The sequence below is a fragment of the Diospyros lotus genome, chromosome 7 (assembly GCF_014633365.1).
Source record: "Diospyros lotus cultivar Yz01 chromosome 7, ASM1463336v1, whole genome shotgun sequence".
Taxonomy (NCBI): Eukaryota; Viridiplantae; Streptophyta; class Magnoliopsida; order Ericales; family Ebenaceae; genus Diospyros; species Diospyros lotus.
The window spans coordinates 16,061,449-16,077,192 of record NC_068344.1 but is presented as its reverse complement, the minus strand read 5'-3'; the positions used below and the strand labels follow the sequence as shown (position 1 = coordinate 16,077,192).

The 15,744-nt window shown below is 37.4% G+C and overlaps 2 protein-coding genes across 2 annotated transcripts; both read left to right on the top strand.

Moving 5' to 3' along the window:
- The first annotated feature begins 3,694 nt into the window (after positions 1 to 3,694).
- LOC127805576 (dehydration-responsive element-binding protein 2F) lies at positions 3,695 to 4,906 on the top strand. Its single transcript, XM_052342330.1, has one exon. The coding sequence runs from the start codon at positions 3,887 to 3,889 to the stop codon at positions 4,904 to 4,906; it is 1,020 nt and encodes a 339-aa protein (XP_052198290.1). The 5' UTR covers positions 3,695 to 3,886.
- A 1,646-nt stretch (positions 4,907 to 6,552) lies between these two features.
- LOC127806205 (glycosylinositol phosphorylceramide mannosyl transferase 1) lies at positions 6,553 to 15,109 on the top strand. Its single transcript, XM_052343342.1, has 5 exons — positions 6,553 to 7,207; positions 9,552 to 9,948; positions 12,502 to 12,665; positions 12,824 to 12,894; positions 14,580 to 15,109. Exons 1-5 carry the CDS (start codon positions 7,011 to 7,013, stop codon positions 14,738 to 14,740), a joined length of 990 nt encoding a protein of 329 aa, XP_052199302.1. The 5' UTR covers positions 6,553 to 7,010; the 3' UTR covers positions 14,741 to 15,109.
- Positions 15,110 to 15,744: the final 635 nt, after the last annotated feature.

Here is a 15,744-nt window from a genome sequence, read left to right as displayed (position 1 = left end):
TTATTATGGGTGGAGTTTCACTCTTGTACTTAGGGGTGTGCAATCAGTTATAACCGAATCGAACCGCCCAAAAATTATGAATCGAATCGAACCGAACCGAATACAATAACCGAACCGAATCGACCGACCAACCCCAATAAACCAAACTAACCAAAACCAATCTAACTGAAACCTAAACCGTGCTAACCGAACTAAAACCGAAAATCGAACTGGAAACAAACTAACCAAGAGACCAGCTTTGCTGTTGTTGCTGACCACCTAGCCGGCCGGCGATTCCAATGATCGGAACCGATCATCGAATTCCCCCAACCACGGTGACCCACATACCCCAAAACTAAAAGCATCTAATGGTGGGATTTTAGTAGATTTAGGTTTCAAAATTTCAATGTAAAAGAGAAATAGAGTGCAAACTTACTGAAAAACCATCGACGTAGTTGTAATATCCCGTATCGAGTGATAAAAAGGACCGGAACAACTTACCCTAATGGGCCTACGCGAACTTCCCATGGGGGTCACCCATCCTTAGATTACCCTAGGTCAAGCACGCTTAACTTGAGAGTTCTTTGCCAACATTCAACGCAAAAGGTGTCCAACTGGTATGGTTTCCTTTCTTACACTATCCTCGATATATACTAACTTCTCTGGGCTCTCGGGGTATTACATTCTCCCTCCCTTAAGTACATGATGTCCTCGTCATGCGACCTTACAACCGGTCCTAGATCTCCCCCCGATGCATGGCCGATGTGGGATTCGCCTAAAGTGTCTACACGCACACCCCCTCAGGGACTCAACTTTCTTGCTGAGGTTTGCCCCACCACTACGCTCAGAGGCTCAGGGGTCGGATCTGATACCATTTGTAACATCCCATATCGAGCGATAAGAAGGACGGAACAACTTACCCTGATGGGCCTACGCGAACTTCCCAGGAGGGTCACCCATCCTTGGATTACCCCAGGTCAAGCACGCTTAACTTGGGAGTTCTTTGCCAACATTCAGCCCAAAAAATATCTAGTTGGTGTTGTTTCCTTTCTTACACTATCCTCGATATATACTAACTTCTCTGAGCTCTCGGGGTATTACAGTAGTCTTCGTCTCTGGCCTTTGTCTTCTTCTTCGGCATCGGCGATGGCGACAGATGGTGGAGGGAGAGAGAACAGATGAAGAGATGAAGTCGAAGAGCCTTCGACTTGTGCCTAATCTACGAATCATCGAAGAGCCTTCGTCTTCGCCATCGCCATCGAAGAGCCTTCATCTTCGCCTTCGCTTTCGTCTTCGTATTCGTCATCGCCAGATCTGTGAACTCGAACTCAAATCGAAAAGAAGATGAAATGCCGAGACGCGAGAGAGAGAAGAATGAAGAACAGAGAAGATGAAATGTCGCACTCGCGTGCGTGACTTGTGAGGGGGGGGCAATTCGGTTCACGCGGGGGGGGTTGTGGCCGGTTCGGTTCAATGAGGCTATTTGCTACAAGTTCGGTTCGGTTCGATTTTTTGAGTATTTTTATCAAAATAACCGAATCGAACCGAATAATCGATTTTTAAACAAAAATATAACCGAATCGAACTGCTATTTTTGAAAAACCGAACCGAACCGACCAAACTTTTCGGTTCTATTTGATTAGTTCGGTTTAACTAAACTTTTGCTCACACCTACTTGTACTAGTGTCTTAGAAGTTTGGAATATTAATACAAGATTAAACTTAAAATTAAATAGATAAAAAATCAAAAAGTTTCTTCCACTTTAATTTATATATAATAAATTTTTAATTTTAGCAATTATATACTTCAAACTTTCAAATTTTCATCAATTTTATAACGCTCTTAAATACAAATTAACTACAGTTGGTTCGGCCAATAGATTGAATATTTTATTGATTCAACCCAATATTTTAATCATTTTTTCTTTAAAGGCTCTGTGAGTATATCTGATTTATGTTATCATATTATATTCAAATGTCCAACAAAAATAAAATGTTAATAAAATAAATAGGAGGGTAAAATGTTTAGACTAGTGATATAGCTTTGTGGCCAAACGGTTTAAGTTATGACTCTTATTTTCAGTTGATTCCGAGTTTGAGTTGCCTTGCAAGTACCTTTTTATTCATCTCTGACATCTAAGACAGAATGAATTTCATTTCTAAGGCTGGATTAGAGACGGATTCTGTATTAGAGACAAATTATGTTTGATTTCAAAGACGAACAAAAAAGTCATCTCTAATGTTGGAGACAGATAGAATTTTGTCTCAAGGACCGGCTTAGAGACATAATTTATCGTCTCTGAGCTCAGAGACAAAAAACACACAAAGAAGGGAATTTTTTTATTTCTGATTTCGTCACTAAACCAAATATGTCAATTTTCTGTCTCTAACACCTTTTCTACAATTTTGTCTCTAATAGAGATGAAAAAAATTTCTCTCTAAAATTGATTTTTTTTTTTTTTTTTTTGTTAGTGGAAGAAAAAGAGCCTAAAGCAGGCAAGTCAACAATGCGAAGTAGTGCTAGTGAGAGACGTGTCCCCCCACCTTCTCTTGAGAGCTTGGCTCAACTAGGCAGAGACCTAGACATACAAGTCTAGGAAGCTAGTCCCGGGCGAATGATAGCCCCACAAGGGGATTTGTGCTAATCTTTGGGATTGCTAATCTGCTCGTTACTTCAAGAGAATTCTCCCTTACAGGCTATATTATAATATCAAGAATCTAAATTTAGCATCAGAGTGGTCACGTAGGGATTACCATATGCCCTTTGACAGTGTTTCTTTTTGCAGGAATTTACTGGCTTGAAGATGATTCCCCAACATATAAATTCTATTGTTGTATCTATTGTGACAAAGAAAATAGGCCAAGCCCATATAAAGAGGCCTAAAATCCTATCAAACGAAGAAATTCATAAAAACAAATCATATGTGCATGAAGTCATCAAGTGGCCAAAATTGAATAATTAAAATCAAGAGACAATTAAATGATCTCAATTGGGAGTCTCTCTCGAGACCTTCGAAGAGACTCTCTTGAGAATGCACACGCACATATATAAAAATTATGGTGGAAGAGGAGACACAGCAACTTATTACATATAAGCAAAGCTATGACTACTTAGTATTATTTTTAATTAGTAGCATTTTATGAATACGACTTTGGTACATATTATGCCATTTTCTTTGACTCACCCATGTGAGCTTTCTTGAGAGAGAGAGAGAGAGAGGTATATTTTACAGTGATGGATTGCAGGGGTAATGAATGAGAAATGGATGGAGAGGAAGCCACCTCAAAACATTTTTTGGTTTCACGAGCCCATTTTATATATAATTCACATGCCTTCCTGACATTCACAACCTGATACCCGGGAGGAGCTATCTAGGGCTGCTGCTCCTCCTCACCTTTATCCCATGCATGCATATTTATCATCAGCATATAGATCTCACTCTCTCACTCTCTCTCTCTCTCTCGTGCACCTAGCTAGCTAGTACTGACTGAAGTTTGAAGATTATTGCAACTGCATGCATCACAGCACAACAGCACAAGTACTCAAGCTGTGCTTCTGATAGAGAATCCGAGGGAGATGTCAAATGTATAGACTACTCACATTCATGAAAGCAACCAACAGTACACTTCCCTAGATATCCTTTTAAAATATTAAAGAAAGAAAGAAAAAATATTGGGACTACTGTATGGATGCATGCTCAATATACCCGGCCTAACGGTCACAGGGAGCTGCAGCCTGATTAATTGGAAGTTAATATTTCTTCCAACCGTGACCACATTTACACCAAACTGCAACTCTCATTCTCTATGCGTATATATCCCCGCGCCCTTCACCTTCACCTTCACACTCACTTTCACATCACTCCCACTCCATCCATCAGACTTGATTAAGAATTAATTAATTAATCATGGAAAATTGCAGCAGCAGCAGCAGCAGATCATCATCATCATCCTCGAATCATCCGCTGCTGCAGAAGCCATGGAAGAAGGGCCCTCCGAGGGGTAAAGGGGGACCCCAGAATGCAGCCTGCGAGTACCGGGGCGTCCGCCAGAGAACCTGGGGCAAGTGGGTCGCCGAGATCCGCGAGCCCAAGAAGAGGACCCGCCTCTGGCTCGGCTCCTTCGCCACCGCCGAACAAGCCGCCTTGGCCTACGACGAAGCCGCCAGGCGTCTTTACGGCCCCGACGCCTACCTCAATCTCCCCCACCTCCGATCCACCTTCAACCCCCTCCTCAACAACAACAACAACAACAAAAATAATAAGTTCTTCAAGATGTTTCCCTCCTCCAAGAGCGCCGCCTTTACCGCCATGTTTCATCATCATGGTCATCAGTTTCAGAACCCCACTGGCACTGGCTGGCTCAATCTCAACGCGCAACCCAACGTTCGCGAAATTCATCAGAGACTCCAAGAGCTTCAGAAAAACGGGGCCTTTAACCAGCCGTCAACGACGTCGTCATCATCATCCGCAGGAGGCTCGTCCTCTCCCTCCAATTGTGATATTCTTCAGCAGAAGACGACGTCGACGTCTAATAAAAGCACCGAATTACTACTACTTAATGATGAGGAGAAAACAGAAGCCGCGGAAGCTTCTGAGAGCAAGCCTGCAGAGATGGACCTGCACGAGTTTTTGCAGCATCTGGGCGTTGTCAAGGAGGATGAGGAGGAGGAGGAGGAGGAGGGGATCAGCTGTTCCAACGATGTCAGCTGCTGCTTTGAGATGCCTGCAGATGAATCTTGGAGGAAAGAAGTGGTGGTGGAGGTGGATGACTGTGAAAAGAGTTTCTTCAACTGGGAATCGCTGATCGAGATGCGTGATGGCGTACAGGAGAATGAACGACGAGGAGGAGTTGAAGGAGGAAGGAATTTCCAGCTCTGTGATGTTGGGGATGAGCTCTTTCTCCCCACCTCCATTTGGAACTTCTAGTTCTATAGGTTCCAGCTATACTTACCTACCTACGTACCTCTCCTCTCTACCCCCTAATCCATTGCTTACAACTTTTGCAGAATGAATGAATGAATGAATATATGCCCTACTTCCACTCTTCAATGATATTCTACTAGTAGACTATTATATGTCCCAGTTTAGACTATATATATATATATATAGTTGGTTAAGAGTGGTTTATTCTTTCTATGCTATAAAACCTAAATCAAAAATTTTATTTGAATACCTACTTGTTAGCTTTAGTATATATAGCCCCCTGTAATAATTTTACGTAAATTTATTTTCTTTATGTAACCCTTAAAGTTGACTTAAATTTACTTGCACAATAAATAACTTTATGTAAAGTTATTCTCATTAAAATTAAGTGTCACACAAATTATAATAATTCTATGTTCAAATGGCAAAATTGAACCTTAATTATGCCCCCAAAGTGAAAAAAAGAAAAGAAAAAAGAATTGCGTCTTCCAGATATCATATATTATGCCCTCAACCAATCACTAAACTTTTCTTTTAATTTATTATTTTAATTCTAAGTTTCAGTAAGATCATAAATTAGGAAGCTATTCTCGAGCAATTCGATGTTTGCTTCCATAAAAGATTGTTTGAGTTTGTTTGTTAAGATAAACGAGTTAATATTAAATTTAATATTATAACTCAATTTATAAATGATCTGAATTTGAGTTTAGTAAAATTCGACTTATTAAAACTCGCGAACATATATTAATTAAAAACTTGTAAATATTAACAGAATCGATTAGAAATTCGTAAACATAGTCAATGAGAAGCTTGAGGACAACTCATGAGCAAACTAGTTTATAAATACATTAATATATTTATTTATAAATTTATTATTTATCATAAAATTATTAAATCTTAAATTATTATAATATATATAATTAAATTAAATATGTTCGAGCTTCGAGCTAGACTACCTAGTTCAAGCCTAGAAACTGACTTGCCAAGTTGAGCCTAAGTTCAAGAAAATTTACATCGACTGGATTCACTTGTAACCTTAGATTTTGAGTGAGACGTGATACATTGAGATATAGACAAATAAAATTATTAGTTTTTATATAAAATATTATTGAAATAATATGACAAAAGCAATTTTATAGATTTATTTTTTTTTATCTCTAACGCACTTATACAAGAACTTTGTTTACTTCGCTGTCACCTTAATTTGTAACGAACTCATTTGGTTATAGTTTGACAATTGTTAGATAAACTAATTCAAAAATCTATCATCTTCAAACATATATACCCCACACTCATCAATTGTCTTTTATCTCTCGTCATATAATTTATATAATTATTATATCGTCTTTGTCTTGAAAATTATAATAATACATTTTGATTTATTATTATTATTATTTCAAGAATTAAGAATTAAATAATTGAGTGAGAAGTCAAAAATACGAAAAACAAATTAAATTCGTAATGAATGAATGAATGGTATCGGCTACAAAAAGATTTAAAATAAAATGGTTTTTTATTCTTTGTATTTTTAATTTAAAAAAAAAAAAAAAAGAAGACTCGGGATCCTGTCTGAACCGAAGTGGACTAGACGGTGTCGTATAGCAGCAACGGTGCCTCCCCGTCCTGTCTGCCACAGCAAGAGACAAGATTTTTACGGCAATGATGTATGCTGTATGCTGTATGCTGTATGCTGTATGCATCGACGACCATGATCTTATCCAACGGATGAAAATCGCCGGCCCTCTCTCTCTCTTTCCCATACCCAGAGAACGGAAAATGTAACGAACTCGAATGTCGCCTGCAAGTGCGAGTCCGTGGCACTGTGACTTCCGGCGAAACCAGACGACAGATCACTACCATAACCAATAACCAATCCTATACCATCAGGCCCATCCATCACTCTTCAATCCTCCGTCCGTCATAAACCCTTGCTCTATTCAACGGCCGGCGACGATTCACGAAGGCCTCCGGCTCCGGGAGGTGACGGCGGCGGTGTCTGAGTGGACTCGCCTCTGAATCGCTCTCTTCCCGCAGTGTCTCAGATTGCCGGCCGCGCAATCCATACGCGATATACGTAGATTGATTGTTGTAGAAAAGAGGTGTGGTGATGAGAGGGAATCTGCTGGGGCGTCGGACGGCGCAGAGGCTGCGGCAGGTGGCGATCTCGGCCGTCGGATCCGTCAAGATCAGGTTGTTGCTCTCTTGCTGTATGATCTTCACGTTGTTGGCCTTAGCTAGCCGTACGGCTTCGTTTATGGGCTGGACGGATCGCACTGCTTCTCTCAATCGATTCACTGGTCCGAGGTGCGTAGACTTGAGATTCATCATATTTGCGTGGTTAATTGCTTTATTAGCTGTAATTTCGCGTCTAAAATGCTTGGTTCAAGGGGCTATTAAATGTTTAATGAATCAGAAAGCCAAGAGTGGATGCGTTATTTATTGCCAGTTGGCGCTCTCGCTCTCTTTCTTCCTTCTAGGCTATAATAATGGATCTTTTTATCGGTTCTATGTTTGGATTTTGTGGTCTATTAGGTTCTGCATCTTCTTGACGCGGTTTCTATTTTTTCTGTATGATTCTCTTGGTTCAAACTGCTTTGCTGGAACTAAACAATTATAAAGCTAAAATTGGGACTTCAACAACCATAATTAAGAGGGAAGTCGTGTAATTTCCTTAATCAATTGATGGAGACGTTCTTTTTCCACGTTGGGCTGTAGGTGGAACATTTGGGGCAGAACTGAGTTGAATTTGGAGTTGCCTCCCCAGTATTTGATATCCTGTTTGGATTGCCACTCATGGTACAGGTCTGGAGAACTAGTTATGGAAGTTCTCTGTTCTGGTTTGACTAAACTATTAAAACTATGCAAAACAAGTTGTGAGTTTGTGGAAGTCTATTTTCAAGGTTTTCTTCTTAATGCCAGGACCACCTTTGGAACTTTGCTTTTAATTCCTCAATGCTGCATGTGGTTTCCATCAGTTTATCTCTTCTGAATTGTCAACTGTCCCCTCCCTCCTCCATTTTCAACCATACACTTTTAGCCCTTAGTTTCCATTTTGGTGTTACCTTAACAACAATTTGAAGTCGCTTCGAATGATGTCATCACTGCTATCATTGCCACAACTACCGCACTACTGCCACTTCTGTGCTTTCCCCTGTTCCACCATCACTGCACCCAATGGTCATTAAGGGCTGCTCCTCACTTTCAAGGGTTAGGGGAGAGTCATTATATTCGCAGTCTTTGTCTTTTCATGTTTTTCAAAGAGACTTTCTACAACTCGAACCCATGACCTGAGTAATACAGAATCAGTCTTCTTTTGTCCCTGCACTACATTGTCATAATACAATAAAATAAATTTGGAAGCTTTGTCCAATCTAGCACATAAAATAGGTTATTTATGGAAAATTTCGAGTTAGGTTTTCTATTTCCTTCTCGATTTAGCATTGCTGTGGCTTATTTACTATTTTGATCCAAATTTCTAAGCTCTGTCCAATACCTCTTTAACTAAAACTGAGATTTAGTTCTCTATGGGAGATGATGTGCTTAGAAGGCCTAGCTCGGATCAAGGTATAATGTTCTTGCTATTGATGTTATGAACTATTTGAGAACACAAATTTAAGTTTAAAAAAAGAGGTGGTTATATTCTTAATAATAGTCATCATTCAGCTGGCAACATGACATTCTCTCTAATGCAAAAGTCGCATCTTTTGTGCTCCAAGATTTTCTTTCTTTTCCGCCTCTTCTTTTTTTTTTTTTTTTTTTTTTTGTGGGGGGGGGGGGGGGGGGGGGGGTATAAATAAAAGTATATCAGCTAAGACATAAAGGCACGGTTAAGCTGGTTTGGACATGTGAGAAGAAGACCAATAGTCATGCTTGTGATGCAAGTGGATAGATTGGAAAAAGTTTGTAACAAAAGAGGTACAAGATGACCAACATGGGACATAATGGCTCTACAAGAGATATTGACATGGATAGGGATGATTGGAGGATTTGAATTTATGTAGCCAGTCTTACCATATAGGATAAGGCTTGTGATGATGTTGATGTGTAAATAAAACTATATTGTATAGAATTGTCAAGATGAGGAGAACCTTGTACGGAGGACAAGGACCTACTTATAACAAAATATTATAAATGGAACTTGCAGCCCAAGTTTTTCTTCTGTTGAATATTTCTTGTATTTTCCTGCTTCTGTTTCAAAGAGAAGCTTTTGGACTAACCCAATGGCTGAAAGTTCATGAGAAATAAGATTTGTGCATTGTAGTGGTTGATGGTTCCGCCAACTGCAGTAAAATTTTTGGTTAAATCTTCAGATGCTGCTTATTTTATTCTATGAATAATTCAACTTTACGGTGATAATTATGCATGGTTTCCTCTTCCTAGCTACTTTTGTCTTTCCTGCCTGGAAATGATTTTGATAGAGAAGAATAGAGCATTTACAAATTCTTTTATAAGTGTTGGAAGATATTACAAATGCATGCGTAGGTCTGACGTATTATTACAACTGCTATATCTTGAAGAGATAAACTAATTGTTCAGTCAAGGATTTTATAATTCATCACGGGCTATTTGATATTATAAAATTCATAATTAGCTGCTTGTTGAGGAAAATATCTATTATTCTCATGTTCTTGTGTTGGATTCAATGCAGGAAAGGATATACACTTCTGATAAACACCTGGAAAAGAAATGATCTCCTGAAACGATCCATTTCTCACTATACTTCATGTCCTAAGCTTGATTCTATACATATAATCTGGAGTGAGCCTGATCCTCCATCAGAATCTCTCATTGAATTTCTAAACCACATTGTACAGTCCAATTCTAGAAACGGTCAAGACATTGAGTTGAAATTTGATATCAATAAAGAAGACAGTTTGAACAATAGATTCAAAGAAATTAAGGATTTAAGGACTGATGCTGTCTTTTCAATTGATGATGACATCGTATTTCCATGCTCTTCGGTTGAATTTGCTTTCAGTGTTTGGCTAAGTGCACCAGATGCTATGGTGGGATTTGTGCCCCGCATCCATTGGATTGATAAATCAGTAAGTGTTTCTGTCTCTTTTTTATTCTTTTTTGCTCTTTCTTTGTGCATCTGAAATTCAAATTCCATCACCTTGGACCAGAGGTTCTGCAGCAATATATGAATTAGCCACAGTTTGATTGTTGATGAGGAAATTAAATTCTCTATGCTAAATTTTAAAAATGATATATAGAACTGAGAGAACAAGAAGAGAGGAAAAGAGAAATTGGAGGAGAAAGAACTAATCAATTCTATTAAGCAAGGGCTACAAGTATTAATACCATACATTGTAAATGCTATGTACAACCTACCTATGCTAGGTACAAGTTACAACTAGTTCATATAGCACACCTAATACAAGCTAATATGACTTCTCAACATAAATAATATATCTCTGCATTGAACTTCAGAATAGAGTTCAAATTCATTTCCTATGCTTTGACTATGATTATTTGTCAAACCTTGTTAAACTGACTGACTTTATGGGAAAGAAGTAAAAGGTGCATGCATTGGTCCACTGCACAAAGGCCGCGACTAAATGTGAAATGTTTGGTAACATTTTTTATGGTTTCCACGACTAATTTCAGATACCCAGCTTCATGTTCCTTTGTTTTGAATTTTTGTTAATGATTTGGATAGGGGCCATTTGACCTTGTTATTTGTCATTTGGAATTTAAAATTCTAAATCCTTTGATTGGTTACATCATTGTTTGGAAGAATTGGATTTTACTCCAAATCCACCATGGATTTGGACTCAAGAAATAGAAGGATTTGAAGTGACGTAGGTGTCATTTCAAATGACAAAATTTGAAATGCAAGAATTTTATATCCCTCTATTCAAACACAACCTAATAGAGATATTCTTCATCACTTTCCTAATTTGAACAACTCACTGTACCTCTCCTCTATATCATTGATGCAGTATAATCTAGTACAAGGATGCCACCCCCTTGGTAGCTTTCTCAATCAAATTTATTTTACTTATTAAGAAATCATGATTGTTGTTGTTGTATTACGAATTGTGCAATATGGTCTGTGATAGAATTGCAGTAAGTGAAAAATCATCAATACTCAAAAAGAAAGAAGATTTTTATTTCCCTGATCAATTTGATTGAAGATCTGGATTCGGGTTCTCTAGGGAAATTTCCTAATTAGGTGACACTTTAGCACATGACTAAAAGGTTCACCACCAACTTGATGTGTAAGGATTGAAATCTATGTTAACGAACTTGTCATTTGGAAAAAGCATATAAAAGGAGATGCTTGTCAAGATTCACATGTCCATGGAAGCAATAAATCAGAAATGGAGCAAAATGGTTATGAGTTAGCGGCACTGTGGAAAAATATTATGAGGAATAAAAGAAATTCATGTATGTCGGTGCTTTCCTGCCATAGACATAGTTGCTGCTTCTTTGTTAATATGGATACTTTATTGAACATTTTGATCTTAATAATATCCAAATGGCCTTTGTCTGTCCGCTTATTTTTGTTCATGTCAGGCTCCATATAATAGTGGGATCCCAGTCTAGAATTCCTTAAACATATTGAAAATTATGTATATTTGGACATGATTTTGAATGTGAAGTTCTTACATTATACTGTGAAGCTTTTATGCATATTTAGTATGATTTGTTTCAGAACTTTTTGTCTGGCTGCAATATAACCCTATAATCACTTCATATAGTTACATTTATCTTTGGAGTTGTTTAGGAAAAAGCTGTTGCATGGATTTTTCTAATTTGTATGTTTGTAACCATGTCATGGTATGAAACATATTTTAGAATCTAATGTCTTTTAGGACGTGCATAAGTTGAGTACACTTAAATAATATAAGATTCCCTATTCATCCCTATAATATTCCCTCTTTAGATCATGTATGTCCACACTATAAAGAAAAACAAAAATGTATTCAAGAAATGTGAAATATAGGCATTTCCTAGTGCCTTTGAATATAAAAATTAAAAGAATTCAACCCATCAGACATGTACCCATGACTGAAATTATGGGCAAGTCCTTGTAGTTAGGGGCAAAATAATCATATAGAGCATAAGTGTTAGATGTATTGTCCCAGAACAATTTGCTGCTCCAGTTGTGGTTGATCTGTCTCAGGCTTGATTGGATACATGCTTTCGGTGAAAATTCTGTGTCTCACATGCTTCATATGTTAAATGTGTTCATATTGAAAGTGCTTCCCTTATTTGCTGGAATGTTATAAATCTTGATTTGCATGAGAACTAATTAGCAGGAGCAAAATAGTCATGGTTGTATTTGGCTTATCCAAAAAGAGAAAGAAAAGGTTGTATTTGATACAAGTTTTGATTTAAAGTGCTTTCCATATTTTCTAATGTCATAAACTTTGATCTTGAATGAGAATCCACTAGCAGGAGCAAATGCATTTGGCTTATGATAATAAAAAGAAAATATATTTGGAATTAGTAACCATGAAAATTTAATTTTTCCAGTCTGTAGGATTTTGATAGACATTTTTTTTCTAATAAAATCAGACACAGCCAGATCAGTGTATAGAAAATTTAATTCGTTAAACTGCAATATAAATCCGAGAACTTTCATGCAGAATGGCGATGCTGGCCGTTATATTTATGGAGGATGGTGGTCTGTATGGTGGACGGGTACGTACAGTATGATACTCTCCAAGGCAGCCTTTTTCCATAAAAAATATCTGAGTCTATACACAAATGATCTGCCAGCTTCCATCAGAGAATATGTAACCAAAAACAGGTTCATCTGTTCGATACATCCTCTTATTTTGTTTATCCAGTTTCTACTCTCTCTCTCTCTCTCTCTCTCTCTCTTGTGTCACTGATTACCATTCTTGTGAAATAAAACCACTCTCTGTCACGTTACTAATTACCGTTCTTGTGAAATAAAACCACCAGGAACTGTGAAGACATTGCAATGTCTTTCCTTGTAGCAAATGCAACTGGTTCTCCTCCAGTATGGGTGAAAGGTAATGATACATCCTTACCATCTAATTACCTATCTTTTGGCTTAAATGCTTTGGAATTATTTGTTAGCTGTTATTGGACATTAAATAAATTTGTAACTGGGATGGGGGAAGGAGGATTGGGGATTCCTGACACAGCCTCTAGGTTGACTGAATCATTTGAGACAACTGCCCCTAATTTAATCTCATATGATCTGTACTTGGTTCTTGGACACATCATTTAGCATTGTATATTTATGTGCAGCTGGTCCATCTGAACACCCTCTTTGCTGTCACTTACCATTGGTTTTGTTGGGTTGTATACTATTGAACATTTCAGCACAGTGGAATGGTTCTCTGTATTAGCTTTATTAGAGTTGCAACCCAGCCATATTATTGTAGGAAAACGTATTGCATTTTCTTTTTGATCAACTCTTCTAATGCCTATGTTTTTAACTTGCTTCTTAGTTTACTAGTCTAAATAATTTTTCTTCCCTATCCTGGCCAACAATGAGTTAGTGGCAGTAATGGACCCATTACGTGACAAGAAAGCCATCCGTAAGAAATAATTGGTGAGAAATCCATTCTGATTGAGATGATCTGTCATTTTATTATTTTCTTAATATTTATAGAATTTTTTGTATGACATGTTGAGATGATTTATCCAGATTTATTCTGTAGGTGTAATATGCTGAGAACTGCAGCAAGATACTGCACTATCTAAAAAATAAAAAATGTAAAATGCTTGAGCTTACTTATGCTGTGAGGTCTCCAAAATTTAAACCCTTGAAATAAAAATGACCACAGGGAGAGAATTTTTTATTTGTGCGTTCATGTGCATGTGTGTGTGTGTGTGTGTAGGGTGGGGTGTGGATGGCCCTAGAAAAACATAAATTATGAAGGTTGGAGTATTCAGGGACCACTAAATCCAAATTTGTACTCTAAAACTTAATGGTCAACTGGCTTCTAGTAGATCTACATGATCCTGGATTCCCACTTGGCACTACCAAGAGCGATCCAAATTATAAACAAAGTCTTGATGTAGCTAATAGATTTGCTTCCCAATACCTATTTACAAACCTGACCTACAGGATCAATTGTCTTTGTTATAGCTGATCATTTATGGGAATTAGCTATAGCATTGGAAGGGGAGATTGTATGGTTAGGTATTTGTTGGTCTTTTATGTTACCATGCGGCTACTGGAGCTTAAGTAGTGAAAAATGTTGTTATCCAGATTTGCTTTATAGACTGTTCCCTTTTCTGAAACTTTGGACTTGTCGCAAAACATTGAACAGTATGAGAAGCGGGGTTATTGCAGCCACTGCCTGCTATTATGTCATAACGGATGGCAACATCTGACATTATATTATTGAGTTTTTTCTCAACATTATACTTTGTTCTGCCATTTTACTATCCTTGTGCTAGTTCTATTTTTGTTTATGGAATTGGTCTCTTTCCGTTTCTTTATTTTTGTTTGACATTGAAATTTAGCATTTTAGAGGGAGCCTTTGAAGCAACGGTGAATTTGCTCCATTGTGACTAAAAAGACATATGTTAAAGTTGTAGAAACAGTCTCCTTAGGGAGCAAGGGTAAATACTGACTTGTAAAGCAGAGACCATGTTTGTATTGAAACTTAACAAAGATTTTAGTAACATTTGAATGGTGGTTAATGCGTTCCTTTATGTGCTAATAATAATAATAATGCAGGCAAGATATTTGAGATCGGTTCAACAGGAATTAGTAGCTTGGGAGGTCACATCGAGAAAAGGTCTGCATGCGTCAACAGATTTGTGGAGCACTATGGAAGAATGCCCTTGGTATCGACTTCCATGAAAGCCATGGACAGCCGCAGCATCTGGTTTTGGTGATTCCTAGTTTTCTGCTCGTAGCCTTAGATTGCTGATTTCCCCTCCACATTTTCCTGACCAGGTAACCGATTCTGAACAGTTTCCCAAATTTAGTAATATTCGAAGTTCATCACATGTTGTTGTATATTAGTTCCAAAAAAGAAGCTGAAGCTGAAGCTGAGCAGGCTTATACGGTTAACTTAGAGATATGGTTGCCGTGCTTTTTTAGTAGTAGTAGTAGTAAGCGTGTAGAGCCTACTGTTCTAACCCTTGGAATATTTTTTCCCTATCAAGGGTTCCGTCCACATGCACGTTTTCTGCTACTTCTTCTTCTTCTTCCTCTTCCATTGTTCAATCAAATGTTGGACCCAATTGATGGTTGCTTCCTGGCATTGATATTTGGTGTATTATCTTTGAAACTACTAGTAGAAGTAGATTGCGAAGAATGGGGGGAAGAATCTAATGAATGTATGATGAAGTGACAAATCTGAGTGGATATATTTATTGCTAGCAGCTTGCAAATTGGAATTATGAAAGTTTAAAAAAGAAGAATTTTTTTTTTCACTTTTCATCTCGGGATATGAAAGTTAAAAAAAGAAGAATTTTTTTTCACTTTTTCATCTCGGGATTCTTCCCCTTCCCCTTTTCTCATCATTTTCTCCTCCTCTTTTTATTTTCTTAATCCAGACACGGTTTTAACGAAATGTAATTTAACAAAAAGAGTTTTTTTTTTTGGAATTGAAAAAAAAAATGAATTTCAATTCCAAAATTTCAATTTCATAGAATTCATTATAACTAAATTAAGTTTCATTAAAATAATTAAATTTTATAAAGGAATTTCCGCAAATTTAAACAAATTTCATTGACAAAAATATCTCTTTAACAGCCTTTCCCTTTTCATCTTATTTTCTCTGTATACCTACCAATGATATCGTATTTTAGGAAGTACAGTAAATGAAATTTCAATTTTACATATATTCTAAACATGAACATGCAAAAGTTCAATTAAATTCCATATTTAGAGT

Bases quoted from the DNA above. Each gene is read 5' to 3' on its own strand.
- LOC127805576 (XM_052342330.1), top strand. From the start codon at position 3,887: ATGGAAAATTGCAGCAGCAGCAGCAGCAGATCATCATCATCATCCTCG.
- LOC127806205 (XM_052343342.1), top strand. From the start codon at position 7,011: ATGAGAGGGAATCTGCTGGGGCGTCGGACGGCGCAGAGGCTGCGGCAG. The intron at 9,949-12,501 runs GTAAGTGTTTCT...ACTTTCATGCAG, and splicing joins TCCATTGGATTGATAAATCA to AATGGCGATGCTGGCCGTTA. The intron at 12,666-12,823 runs GTTCATCTGTTC...TAAAACCACCAG, and splicing joins GAATATGTAACCAAAAACAG to GAACTGTGAAGACATTGCAA.